This window comes from Oryctolagus cuniculus, chromosome 5 (genome assembly GCF_964237555.1).
Source record: "Oryctolagus cuniculus chromosome 5, mOryCun1.1, whole genome shotgun sequence".
NCBI classification, from domain to species: Eukaryota; Metazoa; Chordata; class Mammalia; order Lagomorpha; family Leporidae; genus Oryctolagus; species Oryctolagus cuniculus.
Window position 1 is genome coordinate 22,351,196 of NC_091436.1, and position 15,471 is coordinate 22,366,666.

Consider the following 15,471-nt stretch of genomic DNA (forward strand, 5'->3'; position numbering starts at 1 on the left):
AATAGTATAATCTAATGAAATTGTTTTGTGTTGATTGATTATTTATAGGTTGGAGTTTATCTTTTGGAAGCTGGCCTAGCAAAACTGGACTTTTTCAGTGATGCAAATTCAAGAATGAAAAAATTCAATCAGCTCATGAAAAGAGTTATAGAAAAGTTAAACGATGTTATGGTTCCAGGTAACTATTAAAGTCAATTCTAAAATTGCTATTACATAAGAGTTATGGATTCCCCTTCCCCCAGTTCCTAGATACAGCAACCAGAAAAATGGGTAATAAAACTGTGATAAAATTAAACAACCTCTGTAAAATCACTGTTTGGCAAAATTATACTTATCTGAAATTGCCTCCATAATGTAATTTAATTCTTTACTATTTTTGCTTAACACTATGCTTAGCTTATAGTAAATATTTAAGAAATGTTTGTAGGATAAGTATGCAAGTCGAAAAAGCTGAGCTGGTTGGAATTTTTGGATTATTCCTACGCAAAATTCTGTCACAGAGCTTCTTGGCTGGCCTTTTTCCACCTCTCCTTTGCAGTCTGACAGATAATCAAGAGTGTGGTTCCCTTAAAGTCTGAGTGACTTTGCTGTGTTTCTTGGCAAGACATTGAATCCTTGGTCATGACTGCAGTTTCAGAGTTGTCTGCCAAGTCACCAAGGCGTAGTGTGGATGGCTTGGTACAATCCAACAATACTTGAAAAGCAGCTAAATTATCTCCAAGTCTTCCTGTTAGTGGGCCAATATTATTTAAAGTGTGAATTACAAAACATTTGGAATATTTAGAAAATCAGTTTCTGAGCTTGGTTTTTGATATGTTTCTTTAGTACATTCTTAAGCTTCTAGCACTAATAATACTAAATCATTTTGTAAACTAGAGACATGAGGGAAAAAATCTCTGGTTTCAGGTTAGAAGAAATGCTTTTTAATTACATCTAGAGTTTTTAAAGTTATAATAAGAATTCCAGAATTCTGCCTTTCAAAAATAATATAATTTAAAATTTTAAAACATGATTTCTAAGGGAAACTACGAATTTAATTATAGTAACAGTTTGAAGTAGCCAAGCATACACTCATGCCCTAATTGTGAAGTTTCGAAAGTTCTACATGGTATGACTTTTTGTTGAATAAAAGTCATTTTTTGGTACAATTTTAGTTATAGACTATATGAGTTATTTCCTGTAAAAAAGTATGTAGGCCTCTTTGAAAAAAAATTCCGGAATAAATGGTTCATATCTTCACCTTGAAAGAATTAATGTTTTTAGTAAGGAATCAGCTGAAAGGGATTTGTAAATTTATTCGAAGATTTTTTTTTTCATGTTATAATAAGCCCAAGTGTTCTTTTATAGAGCAGTTGTGCTCACCAAATGAATCTGATATTCTTACAATTTTGTGTTATAGCTTAAGCACTTATTTCCTAATTGGCTGCTACTGCTGCCAAATGCTATCCTTTTTTAGCATAAGAAATAGAATAGGAATTTTGGCCCCTTTTTTTAATTATTAAAATTTATTGACTTATTTGAAAGGCACAGAGTAGAGATCTTCCATTTACTGGTTCAGTCAGCAAATGATCACAATAGCCAGACTGGGCCAGACTGAAGCCAGGAGCCAGGTACTCCATCCTAGTCTCTCACATGGATGGCAGGGACCTAAACACTTCAGCTGTCTTCTTTGTCCAAGGCACAGTAGCAGGAAGTTGGATCAGAAGCTGAGTAGCCAGGAGTCACTCATATATGGAATGTTGACATCTGAAGTTGTGTCTTAACCTGCTGTACCACATCAACCCCAGTCTTTGTCTTTTTAATCATAGAAAGTTAATGTGTAAATGTGAATGTTTTAATGTTAACATGTAAAAGTTAAATAAGTGCGTCAGCTTCTCTGAGGGTCTATAGAAACAAGACAACCTTGCTCTCAATGGGGAGGGACAGATACACCTGAATAATGGTAGTACCAGATAGATTGCAATATACTGTTGTATCCAGAGTATTAAAGATTTTGCAGACAAAATTATTTCCAGCCAAAAAAAAAAAAAAAACTGTGGAAAAGTAGTAGCTGGATTATCTTAATAAGTGAATAATAATAGGGCCTTCCAATCACAAAACACACTGAGCAAGGCCTTCAAGTTGAGTGAATGTTATTTTCTTATTATAAGAATTACTTGTAGTTACAAAAGGTGGATTAGGTTTTGAAGACGTTTATTGTTGGATGTACAGATGTGTTAGAAGAGGATGAGGACAGTTCAGAGAGTGAGCCAGAGGGACAAGACATTGATGAACTCTATCACTTTGTGAAGCAAGCACATCAACAAGAAACACAGTCTGTCCAAGTGGATGTCCAGCATCCTGCATTGATCCCTGTGTTGAGACCCTACCAAAGAGAGGCCGTCAACTGGATGCTACAACAAGAACGTTTCAGAAACACTCCTGCTTGTGGCAAGTATAAAATGCTTAATGAAAGGCAGATTGATGAGGAGATTACATGAAAGAGATTGAAGATGGGGAAATTGACCATTAAAGTATATTGAAAATATGACATAGAATGGGTGTTACTGTGAATAAATTATTTGCTAAGAAATCCTCCAAAAGTAAAATCAAGAAAAATTCATTTGTGAATATCCTGATTCATAAATGTTTGACCATTTTTTTCCTGATAAAGGCTACCTTCATTGGACTTTTTATTTATTTATTTATTTATTTATTTTAAGATTTATTTATTTATTTGAAAGTCAGAGTTACACAGAGAGAGGAGAGGCAGAGAGAGAGAGAGAGAGAGAGAGAGAGAGAGGTCTTCCATCCGCTGGTTCACTCCCCAATTGGCCGCCATGGCTGGAGCTGCGCCGTTCCAAAGCCAGGAGCTTCCCTCCAGGTCTCCCAGGACTTGGGCCATCCTCCACTGCCTTCCCAGGCCATAGCAGAGAGCTGGATCGGAAGTGGAGCAGTTGGGCCTTGAACTGGCGCCCATTTGGGATTCCGGCGCTTCAGGCCAGGCCATTTTAATCCACTGTGCCACAGCGCTGGCCCCATGGACTTTTGAAAAACCAAGAAATTTATTTACATGTTTTTCCAGCTAAGAATTCCCTTTAGGATCTGGTCAGACAGCAATCTTACTAGTAAATTTGTAAGAAACTTTTCACAATTTGATGAAGAATGTTAGCAACACATAGCAGTTTATAGAAGTGGGAGACATACACCACTTACCCAATTTTCCTAGATTTTCATTTTTTTCTTTGGGCTTCAAAATAAATAAGAATAAAATGTCTTCTGTTGGGTGTTTTCATGAAAGTATATTTTGGGGAGGTATTTACTTCTTTTTCACTATCTTTTAAGGAATAGGCACAAAATGAGATATTTTTACATAATTCTTGGGAGTGATTATTGATTTCAAATATTTTCCGTTCTACCTATATAGATTTATTTTAGCTAATTATGAATAACTGTTATTTCTCCTATGTGTTCTACTTTATACTTTCTTATCCATTGACCTCCTTTTTTAACTTTTTGTTTTGGATAATAAATATTAATACATAGACAATATTATTTCATCCCATTCTTCCTGCTACCACATTTTAACTTACTTTGAAGTAAGTCCCATATACCTTTTCATTAGTTATGTTTCTGTTTATTTCATTGAAAGATAAGGATTCTCTGAATGTTTAAAAAAAATCTATAGTAGTAGATTTTAAAACCATTAACAACCAATCACTGTCTCACTGCTTTCCCTACCCAGAAAGTTCCCTCATAGCCTAGTCAATATTACTTCAATCCCTTTAGGAGGTAACTACCAAAACATAAATTAGTTTTGCCTATTTTTGAAATAACAAGGGAATTATATTATATGTGTACTTTGGGTGGGTGGGTGAGAGTTATACCTCTTTCTGTATAATGTTTTAAAAACATAGCCATGCTGCATGTATAAGTGATTCATTCTTTTTAATCCACAGACCAAATTTTTTTCATTAAATCCTCATCTGTCATTTAGCATTTCTACAGTTCCCATAGATTGGAACTTTTTCTATTTTAATATTTTCATTTCATAAGTGGTATGTATCTGTATTTCTGTATCATCTAGTAATCTTATAAAGGAAAACAAAGATAACCTTGCTTCAATGGCTATATTTTTCTTTAGAAAGTACCCTGCACTTCTTATGGCGAGAGATTGTTACATCAGAGGGCTTGAAACTCTACTATAATCCATACACAGGCTGGTAGGACAAAATTTTATTTATTTACTTAATTTAAAAAAATGAGAACTATATGAGTCATTTATGGTAATATGTGTTTTAGCTTAGCAGTACCTCAAAAAAGATTTTAAAATCTTTATTAAGCATTTTTATAGTTAGGATAAACTTAGAATTAATATCACGTCATTTTTCAGTAAATAAATGAAGAATAGCAGTTGTAAGATGCTTAGTTATCAGGATTTAAAGAGAGACTATTCTCATTAAAAATGTTACCTTGTTTACTATGAGCCATTTTTGACATTTTTCATTAAATTTGTCCATTTATATTATAAATAGTTTTGGGAATAATTAAACATAATTACTGGATCAGTAGTTATTGCCTTTCACTTTTTTTATTTTTAGTTTCATAAAATTCATAGAAATGGGGGGGGCAGACATGTTTCCTTATAATTATAGAAGAGAAAAAATGATGGAGGTTTACGAATACTGCTTTTGTTTCAGCAGACTTAGGCTATATTTTGATTATCACATTTCTTATATTCATGATCAAGGGATTTGAAGTATTTCATTCTAAAATATAGTTTCAATAAACTTGGGCTTTTATGCATTTCTTACAGTGTTCTTGCAAAGTAGCAAGATAATTTTTATTTATATTCCTGTGATGTGTTTTTCTTGTTTTTTCTTTTAGTATCATCCGTGAATACCCAAATTCTGGGCCACAGTTGCTTGGTGGAATCCTAGCAGATGAGATGGGTCTCGGAAAGACAGTAGAGGTTTTGGCTCTGATTCTGACACATACTCGACAAGATATTAAACAAGATCCTCTCACTCTTCCTGAGGTAGGAGGAATACTGTAGGGCGTGGGAAAGCAGGGGACATATGTTCTCAGAAAGCATCATATGTTGAACATTTGCTTGGCACTTTAGTCAACACTTTCTGTTCACTCTGCAGTTAATGATTTATATCATCTTCAAGTGGTCACAGAATGGGCTGTTTGTGACCCAGCAGGGATTGTTAGTGATACTGGCCAACTATGAAGGAGCTATGTAGTCACTACTTAGGCTTCCTAGTTGTTGGTAGAGAAATTCCTCTACAAAAATACTATTGACTCCTCCAGTGCTCGGTCATTACAAAAAAATTCTGATTTTTTTAATAATCTTTTAAAAATATTAAATCTGTGATATGTAAATCTTAGAATCTAATAATTAAAACATTGTTAAAGCATAGGTAGCTTAGTATAAATAGATTGTTTTTTGAAACAAATTCATAAGTCCCTTTCCCAAAATATATAATTGTGTTTAAAAATATAAAATATAAGGTTTACAAAAAATAAAAAATTTACTAAGGCTTATTCATAGCATATATTTTCCAATGTTGAACTCTGAAGTCAGCACATTAGATCATACTAAAGTAAAGCTGTTGTGTTAAGAATATAACTGTAATTAGGTTCCCCTAGTGCCCACGAGGCTCCCAGCATTTAGGATTTTGTGAATTTGTGATAGAATCAAGTTTGTAAAGTTAGCTTTTCTGGTTTGAGTAGAAAAGTAACTGGGAGAGTGTAATTTTAACTTCTTTCTAGGATTTCCTCCTCTGCATATTTTAACATCAAGTTGTTTGCAGTATTAGTGTAAATTCAATGGGTTCAGCTTTTTTTTTTTAGTATCCTTTAGAAATTTACTTACAGCAAATCTGCACTTGACATTTAGGTAATTTAAGATAACCTTGCACAATTTTAAGAAGTGATATCACAAGCTTTGAAGTGAAAAATAAGATTTGTATATATGTATAAAATATTTAGGTTTTTTTTTTTAATTTTTTACAACTGTTTTATATTTCCTTAATTGAAAGAGGGTTGATTTTAATACTTCAGAATACTAAAAGTAAAACACTATATGACTACTGATTGTTGTTTATATCAGGGAAAAGTAGTGAATTATTTTGTTCCATCCCATTGTTTTGGAGGAAAAGTAAAAGACACAGAAACCCAAAACGTGGAATTTGAACCAAAAGAAAAAATTCATTGTCCTCGTAAGTATGATATCTCTTAAAGAAATCACCTTCTTACATTTGTCTTTGTTATAATTCTTGCAATCATTAATGATATAATTTTGGTGAATGATTGCTTTTATAATTATTTGTATACATGGGTCCAATTAATATTAATGAAAGTAAAAATTTATTTATTTTTTTAAAAGGTTTATTCGCTTATTTGAAAGGCAGAGTTACAGAGAGGCAGAGGCAGGGAGAGAGAGAGAGAAGTCTTCTATCCGCTGGTTCACTCCCCAGATGGCCACCACGGCCAGAACTGCGCCAGTTCTAAGCTAAGAGCTAGGAGATTCTTCCTGGTCTCCCACATAGGTACAGGTGCCCAAGGACTTGGGCTATCCTCCACTGCTTCCCAGCCCACAGCAGAGGGCCGGATTGGAAGTGGAGCAGCCTGGACTCGAACTGACGCCCACATGGGATGCCAACACTGCAGGCGGTGGCTCCACCCACTACGTCACAATGGGACCCAGATTTATTCTTTCCTTTGACTTGATTTCCTCAGTCTGTAATATTTAAATTTCTTTAGCTTAAAATTTTAACTGAGTTTATTCTCAAGAATAGCTACTTCAGATTCTGCTACCAAATGAGTCCTTATTAATGGTAGCATATACAAAATGATTTTGAGTTTTCTCTTATCATTTTAAATGATTGTTGTTTTATGATTAACAAATTCAAGTGAATAATTCTTCCCTACTTCCATTAATGTATTTCTTAATGTGATGAGATAAATTTCTATTACATAGTCTTCAGAGTGGCATTATACTGCATTAAATTCCTGATTTATTTTTTAACTTGATCCTCAGTACAGTTTAAAATGAGTTTTGCTTTCTTTATGTTTTAATTATTTTGACTGAGTTAATGTATCCTTTTGTACTTAGCTACACGTGTGATGATTCTGAAAGCTGTGAAAGAAATGAATGGGAAAAAAGGAGTTTCCATCCTTTCTATCTATAAGTATGTCAGTTCTATATACAGATACGACGTTCAGCGGAATAGGAGTCTCCTGAAACGAATGCTGAAATGTTTAATTTTCGAAGGTCTTGTGAAACAGATCAAAGGTCATGGTTTTTCTGGAACTTTTACATTGGGGAAGAATTACAAGGAAGAAGATATATGTGATAAAACCAAAAAGCAGGTAACAGATCTTTTAAGTAAATATTTGTGATGCAGGATAAGTTGACAGATCCCATCTTGACACAGAAGCTCTTAAATATCTAAAGCAAAACAAAAAACTAGTTAGGAAAGGCACTTTATGGCTATTACTTGGGTTTCCTGCTTTTTGCATTTCAATTCCAGGGGAGCAGAAACTTTATTTTGGTTATCATTAAACTCAAAAAAGAGTGCTAGCCATATAACAAGTATGCAGTAAATGTTTATTGGGGGAATTCTACAATGAGTTGGTTAAGCATATTATAGAGTTTAAGATAACTCTTCTGTTCTCATTATAATACTTTTAGCACTTTGAAAGTTTGTTCCATACTTTAAAAATATTAATAATACTTTGAATTTTTATATGTAATTTAAGTCATTTATATAAATTCTCATTTTCTTTGTCATCATCTTATATAATTTTTACATTTTATTATAAAATTGCTTCTATAAACCAGTAATTTTTAGGAAGAAAGGTATAATATTTGTAGAAATAAAGAGAAAAGTAATTAAATCAACCCAAGATGAAGAGTACTAGTTTGGCTACTGTGAAACAAATAGCAGACCAATAAAAGTTCATTTTCTGGAGTTGAGAGTGTCCTCAGCAATGTGCTTCTGTGGTTTTATTAATCCTGCTGCCACCGAAAGAAGACAGTGTCTAATTAATGCCATTGATTCTGCATTAAGTGTTCTGACTTCTTTGACCTCAGTCCTAACATCACTCAGAGGAATCTGTTTCTAATCTACTTGCCCATCAAACCCCTACTATGTTATGTACTCCTGTTAGGAATTCCTAGAGCATCATTTGGCTTTGTTATTGTTAACTAGGGCCTAAATAATGCTCATATTTGTATTTCCATCATCTAAAATATCACCTAATGTAGAATTGGCATTCAGTAAACAAGTGCAAGGGACACAAGCAGAAAGAGAAAGAAAGAAGGAATTGATTACTAGTTACAGTAGCTAGTAGATTATTCTTTCTCTGTTTTCAGTGCTGTATCTTAGTACTTGGTATTTGTAGTTGCCAGAGTTTGTACATTTCTGTACTTTGTTTTTTGATTCAAGCAGAAGCTACCAAAATCTGTTACTCCATTTTTGTTTCTAGACTTTTATTGTTTTTGTTTTTAAGATTTATTTATTTTTTATGTATTTATTAGAAAGTAAGAGCTACAGAGAGAGAGGGAGACACACAGAGAGAGATTAGTCTTCTAACTGCTGTTTCATTCCCCAAATGGCTGCAACAGCCAGGGTTGGGTCAGTCCGGAGCCAGGAGCCAGGAGCTTAATCTGGGACTCCCATGTGAGTGCAGGGGCCCAAGCACTTGGGCATCTTCTGATGCTTTTCCAGGCACTTTAGCAGGAAACTGGATCTGAAGTGGAGCAGCTAGAACTTGAACTAGTGCCTACATGGGATGCCTGTGCTACAGATGTCAGCTTAACCTGCTTGCCACAACGCCAGCCCCATTTCTAGTCTTTATTCTCTCCAAATCATTCTTGTTCGGTAGTAAAGCTTTCCTTTTGTTTTAGGCCTATAGACTATGGGGGGAGTTACTACAAAGGGCAGATTGGAATCCACACAATCAGGAATCAGTCTCCTTAGGGAAAAAGGTAGCAAAAACTGGGTACTGGATTTTTTTTTTATAAAGCATCTATATTGTCAGTTTAATTTCATAAGTGTAATTATATTGAAATAATTAATTAAATGGTGCTCTCTCATAGGTAATAGGAAGTCCAAGAAAAATTCAGAAAGAAACCAGAAAATCAGGGAACAAGGACACAGATTCTGAATATTTGCCATCAGACACCTCTGATGATGATGATGATGATGATGATGATCCTTATTACTATTATTATAAGACCAAGAAAAATCGTAGTAAATTGAGGAAAAAGCTTGTTCTCTGCACACAAAAAAGAAAAAGTCAGCCTAACATCAATCTCAATTCACAAGATAACTGTCCAGCAACTAGTGAATCTGGGATAACTGATGTTACCATGTCTGAAAGTACTCATGAAGTCCAACAAGAATGTGAAGCAAAGAAACAAACTGAATCTCTAACCCCTGCTGGTGGTGATGGGCCACATTCTAATACTACTCAGATTCCCCATAATACCTCTGACTATCGTTTTGAGTGCATATGTGGTGAACTGAACCAAACAGACCAAAAGGCTCGTGTTCAGTGCCTGAGATGCCACCTGTGGCAACATGCAAAATGTGTGAATTATGAAGAGAAGAATCTGAAGATTAAGCCTTTTTACTGCCCCCATTGCCTTGTTGCAATGGAACCGGTATCAACAAGAGCAACTCTGATTATCTCGCCAAGCTCTATTTGTCACCAGTGGGTGGAGGAAATCAATAGGCACGTGAGATCATCATCTCTTCGAGTCTTGGTAAGGCAGTTAGGGCTAATGAAGGATGGGGAAGTGTAAATTTTTACTTCTTCATGGTAGACTTTATAATCTCTGTTGCTATGTTGTTTACCCCAGAAATTAACTTAATGATGTAATAACAACATTAAATCAGAGCTTGAGGAGGAAATGAGAGTAAGAAAGAAGATAGCAGACTGTTTATTCTGTTATTTTTCTGACATCAAAATTTCAGGAGTTCAAGTACTTTGAGTATGGATATAGGAAAGCATTGGAAAAAAATTCTTGATGACATAAGTGAAATTTTTAGTATGAGTTTTATATTCTGAGATAAATACAATCCTGAGGCAGTATTGTGTATTTTAGCTACTTGTCTGATTTGCCCTGAGCTACAGTCATCCTGTCAAACCTCAATTGCTTTATCTATTAAATAGGAACTTATTCAACAAATATTTATTGAGTATCTACTTTATGTTAGGAACTGTGCTGAGTTCTAAAAATAGAATTTTATTACATACTTGTATAGATTAAATGAGTTCATAAAGTACTGGCACATTATTTCATTATTAATGTTTGTACTCTTCACTATCTTTGCTCTTCCTTTCTACACAAGTATTATCAAAAATTTTCTTTGTTTTAACCACTCTCATTGGCATAGAGAATACAGTAAAAAGTAAAAAACAATTTTTTCAATTGAGGAGCTCTGTTTTGTGTGGTAGACAAACCTTGGTTTGAGTCTTAGCTCTATCAATTTGACTAAACTGCTTGACATTTCCTAATAACATGTAAATAGTATTGTTGAAATGTGGAAATAATAGTTAATTAATCTAGTATCTAAAACATAAGAGCATTTCATAAATAATGGCTCTTGTTTTTTTCTTTCATATTGTGTTTTTGCACATGCTATTGATTCTGTCTACCTACTTATTCCTTTCCTTTTCTTCTACCTGTGAAAATGCCTAACTGCTATTCATAGCATACCTCAAATAATCTTTTCTTGAAATTCACCTTCCCAGACATAAAGTTGGTCTTTCTACTGTGATTCTGTCACATTTATTTGTTACAAATTTTTTTACAGTGCTTAACTAGTCTTCCACACTAGACCATATCTTTTGCTAGAAAGATTTAGTATCTATCACACAGTATGTGTGGTCCTAAGGTAGTAGAAAGGGCTTAGTAACGGTATAAATAGATATTTCATTTGTCTTTGAGTCTTTTTGCAATAACTATATCTGGCTGTTTATTTCCTAGGTATATCAAGGAGTGAAGAAAGATGGCTTTTTACAGCCTCATTTTTTGGCAGAACAGGATATAGTTATCATTACCTATGACGTCCTTCGTTCAGAATTAAACTACGTCGATATCCCGCATAGCAACAGTGAGGATGGACGTCGCCTCCGCAACCAGAAGCGCTATATGGCTATTCCCAGCCCCCTTGTAGCTGTGGAGTGGTGGAGGATCTGCCTTGATGAAGCTCAGATGGTTGAATGTCCTACAGTGAAAGTGAGAGTTTTTGCAAAATCTTTTTGAAGGCTGTGGAAAAAAACAGAATGGGATTAGGGTGACAGGAGTACTTTAATAGTTTAAATATAATTAACCTACGGTATTGATATTTCTCAAAAGTTTGCTGTTATACACTGCATTTGCTTTTCTCTTGTATGATGAACTATATAACACTTTGGAATTTTTTTGATACTCTGTGTAAATCATGGCTGTATGATCAGTGCAATGTATGTTTGGATGACATGTCAGTTTTTGTGTGATACAGATCAAAGTAAACTGGATTTAGGGACTTCTATAAGCATTTCTACAAACTGGAAAGCTAATCATGTAGGCTTTCATAGCTTTGAACCAAAGTCAACTTTGGCTTTTTTTGTTTGTTTTAATGAGAAAGACCAATTGGTAACAGAAAATGCTATTTTGAAGGCTAAAATTTTCATTCAGCTTTATCATATTCTGTATCTTCTTTGATTCCTCTATTACTTGAACCGAGTTTATAAATCATGTCTCAACACAGTGGTTTACATCTGGAGAATGGATTGGTTTTGGGGCTGTACCAAGTCATTTAGGGCGCCTCATCATTCTGTGTATGCTTGTACTACCCCTGAATCTCAGGATGGCCACACTGCAGCTCCCACTAATGAGAACCGCTGTATTGGGAAACATTCCACTGAATGTTACATTCCACACTAAGTGTAATAACTACAGATTAGAAATAGATGCGTCTCACCTGAAGTGCAGCTCTTTGTAGACTTTTTTTGAATAAGTATGGGTCTGACTTCTGCATTCTCCCTGTTTTCTGATTCTATTTTGTACTTCTCTCTCACAGGCTGCTGAAATGGCTCGGCGTTTAACTGGGATCAACCGGTGGTGTATCAGTGGCACTCCAGTACAGAGAGGATTGGAGGGTAATGTGTGATTTCCTTGCATTTTTCCTATATTTCAAAAGGTGGATTATTTTGAGGAAAAATGCTGTTGTGCTTTACCTTTGAATTTGTAGTTGACTCCTAATAGTTTCAAGCATTTGTCTTTTAAATGAAACTTATTATTTTTTTGTTTGCATATATGAGGATAGATGTATAGTGTTTTTTAAGTTGAACAATTTTCATACTTGCTTAAATTTTGTACATACAGATTCAGAGGTTGGCGCTGTGATGTGGCAGGTAAAAATGCTGCCTGCATTTCCGGCATCCCCTATGGGCACAGGTTCGAGTCCTGGCTGCACCACTTCTGATCCAGCTCTCTGCTATGGCCTGGGAAAGCTGTAGAAGATGACCCAAGTGCTTGGGCCTCTGCATCCGTGAGGGAGACCTAGAGGAAGCTCCTGGCTACTGGCTTCTGATTGAGTGGCCCAGCTCTGGCCATTGCAAACATTTGGGGAGTGAACCAGAGGATGGAAGACCTCTCTTTATCTGCCTCTTCTTCTTTGTAACTCTGCCATTCAAATAAATAAATCTATCAAAAAATACACATTCAAATTGAATGCAGTTTCAAAATAGTAGGTACAAAACAGAATAATTATGGGTCTGACTTCTGCATTCTCCCTGTTTTCTGATTCTATTTTGTACTTCAAATTTCATTTGACTCTATAAAAATCGGGATCATAATTTTCATTTTCTAAATCCATAAGTTTTGGAACCATAATTTTATTAATTATAAAATTAATTAAAATAATTTAAAAATTAATTTAAAATGTTAATTATGCCATTATTATATCATATTTCCTTCAACTAGTCTTCTTGGACATTTAGTTTGTGTGTACTCTTCTCCTACATACAGGTTTTAAAGAGATTATATCACTTTCTCTATTAGAAAAATTTATTTTAAGCACCTTAATTCAAAGTGTAAGATATGCAGGTGTTTTGAGTTCTTGTCACCATTTAGCAGATTCTTAAGCAATTTTTTAAAAAAGATTTATTTATTTACTTGAGAGGCAACATACAGACAAAGAGAGGGAAAGACAAAGAGAGAGGACTTCCATCTGCTGATTGATCTGCAAATGGCTGCAGTAGCCAGAGCTGGGCCAATCTGAAGCCAGGGGCCCAGAAGCTTCTTCCACATGTCCCAGGTGGGTGCAGGAGCCCAAGGACTTGGTCCATTTTCTGCTGCTTTCCCAGGCACATTAGTAGGGGGCTGGATAGGAAGTGGAGCAGCTGGAACTCAAACTGGCACCCATATGGGATGCCAGCACTGCAGGCAGCAGCTTTACCCACAGTACCACAGTGCCAGCCCTTGAAGCCAGGAGCCAGGAGCTTCTTCCTGGTTTCTCATGTGGGTGGAAGGGCCCAAGCAGTGGGGCCATCCTCTACTGTTTTCTCAAGCCATCACCAGGGAGCTGGACTGTCAGCTCGAACCAGCACTCTTATAGGATGCCAGCACCATAGGCAGATGCTTAGCCACTGTGCCATAGCACCAGTCCCCAAGTAACTTTTTTAAGAAATAGCTTTATTAAGCAACTTGGGATTGATATATCAGTGACACATATTAAAACTAAGTATGTAAGTGTGAAATTTGAAAAGTTTATATATATGTATTTATAGCTATGATTCTATTTCCACAGTAAGATTATCAGTCCCAAAAGTTTCCTCATGCTCAAAGAGACTTTTCCAAACTTTCTGAAATTTCACTTGTTTTTCTTCTTTACTTCAGTAACTGTCTTATATCTTTAAAACTTTTTTTCTTTTAAAGTGCATGTTTTTTTATAGTTCTTGTATTGGGGATGTTAACCTGTGATTTACTACTCTGTTGTATTTGGGAGTAGAATTCTCAATGGTTGTTTAATTTTCATTATGGATGAGGGATTCTTTTTTTTTTTTTTTTTTTTTTTTTTAATTTATTTGACAGAGTTAGACAGTGAGAGAGAGAGACAGAGAAAGGTCTTCCTTCCATTGGTTCATCCCCCAAATGGCCGCTGCGGCCGGAGCTACACTGATCCGAAGCCAGGAGCCAGGTGCTTCCTCCTGGTCTCCCATGAGGGTGCAGGTGCCCAAGCACTTGGGCCATCCTCCACTGCCCTCCCAGGCCACAGCAGAGAGCTGGACTGAAAGAGGAGCAACCGGGACTAGAACCCAGCGCCCATATGGGATGCCGGTGCCACACAGAGGATTAACCAAGTGAGCCACAGCTCTGGTCCCTGGATGAGGGATTCTAAACCTTGACTGTATCAACATTTTATTCCAGATAATTTTTTGTTGAGGACTGTTGCACCTTTTAAGATGTTTAGCTTTTACTTGCTAGATGCTGCTAGCACTTCTGCAATTCTGACACCCACAAATGTCTCTGGACATGGTTATGGGGGGCAAAATTGCAGCCTTCCACTTCAGTTAAGAATGATGATTTATTAATTAATAGTAACTCAGAGATCTTGTCAGTCCCAACTGTCCACATACAGAATGAAGAAATGAGGGTAGGGTATTTTCATTTTGTTTCTTTTTTTTTTTTTTTTTTCTTTTTTTTAATTTACTTGACAGATAGAGTTAGACAGTGAATGAGAGAGAAAGACAGAAAGAAAGGTCTTCCTTCCGTTGGTTCACCCTCCAAATGACCACCACGGCCGGAGCTACACTGATCCTAAGCCAGGAGCCAGGTACTTCCTCCTGGTCTCCCATGTGGGTGCAGGGGCCCAGGCACTTGGGCCATTCTCCACTGCCTTCCTGGGCCACAGCAGAGAGCTGGACTGGAAGAAGAGCAACCGGGACTAGAACCCTGCACCCATATGGGATGCTGGTGCCACAGGCAGAGGATTTACCAAATGAGCCATGGTGCCAGACCTTGTTACATCTTTTGTATGTTCCTGCAAACAGGCTAAAATCTTACTAGTTTACCTGAAAAGTCAAACAAATAAGAATATTGCCCACTCCACCCACCACTGCATTCCATGTCGGTAGAATATACTCTCGTATATTATGTATAAAGTTTTGACTTTGGTGGATGTATGAGTATAAATCTGGGTTCACATCCTGCCTTATTGTTGGATGTCAATAAATTTACTTAAACATTCAAATCCTTATTTTCTTAATTTTTGAAATAAAGTATTCTAAAGATTAATTATACTAAAATACATAAATCATTTAGCATATAGTACTTGGCAGATATTAAATAATCAATGAACAGAAGCTACTTCTACTTCTAGTTTTGTTTTTTCTTTTATGTAATCATTTACTTATTTTAGTTTCTTTGAAAGTGTTGATTTTAAATAGCAAGTGCTTTGCAGTACATTTGTTATTCTAATTATT

At 35.6% G+C, this 15,471-nt stretch overlaps 1 protein-coding gene across 10 annotated transcripts in view; it reads left to right on the top strand.

Annotated features, from left to right (window-relative positions):
* SHPRH (SNF2 histone linker PHD RING helicase) overlaps positions 1-15,471 on the top strand; it is a 98,138-nt gene that overhangs the window by 16,268 nt on the left and 66,399 nt on the right. For 5 of the 10 annotated variants that reach the window (XR_007923169.2, XM_051855282.2, XM_051855284.2 and 2 more), the window contains exons 3-11: positions 49-178; positions 2,212-2,434; positions 4,128-4,202; positions 4,867-5,017; positions 6,098-6,206; positions 7,103-7,359; positions 9,092-9,760; positions 10,988-11,239; positions 12,066-12,144. Coding sequence is in view for 8 of the 10 variants with exons in the window: in XM_051855282.2 (XP_051711242.1) it covers positions 49-178; positions 2,212-2,434; positions 4,128-4,202; positions 4,867-5,017; positions 6,098-6,206; positions 7,103-7,359; positions 9,092-9,760; positions 10,988-11,239; positions 12,066-12,144 (1,945 nt within the window). In the remaining 2 variants the exon portion in view is untranslated. Of the gene's footprint in view, positions 1-48; positions 179-2,211; positions 2,435-4,123; positions 4,203-4,866; positions 5,018-6,097; positions 6,207-7,102; positions 7,360-9,091; positions 9,761-10,987; positions 11,240-12,065; positions 12,145-15,471 lie in introns of those variants that run through there. The other 5 variants (XR_011388945.1, XM_070074610.1, XM_070074611.1 and 2 more) reach the window with 3 other exon arrangements.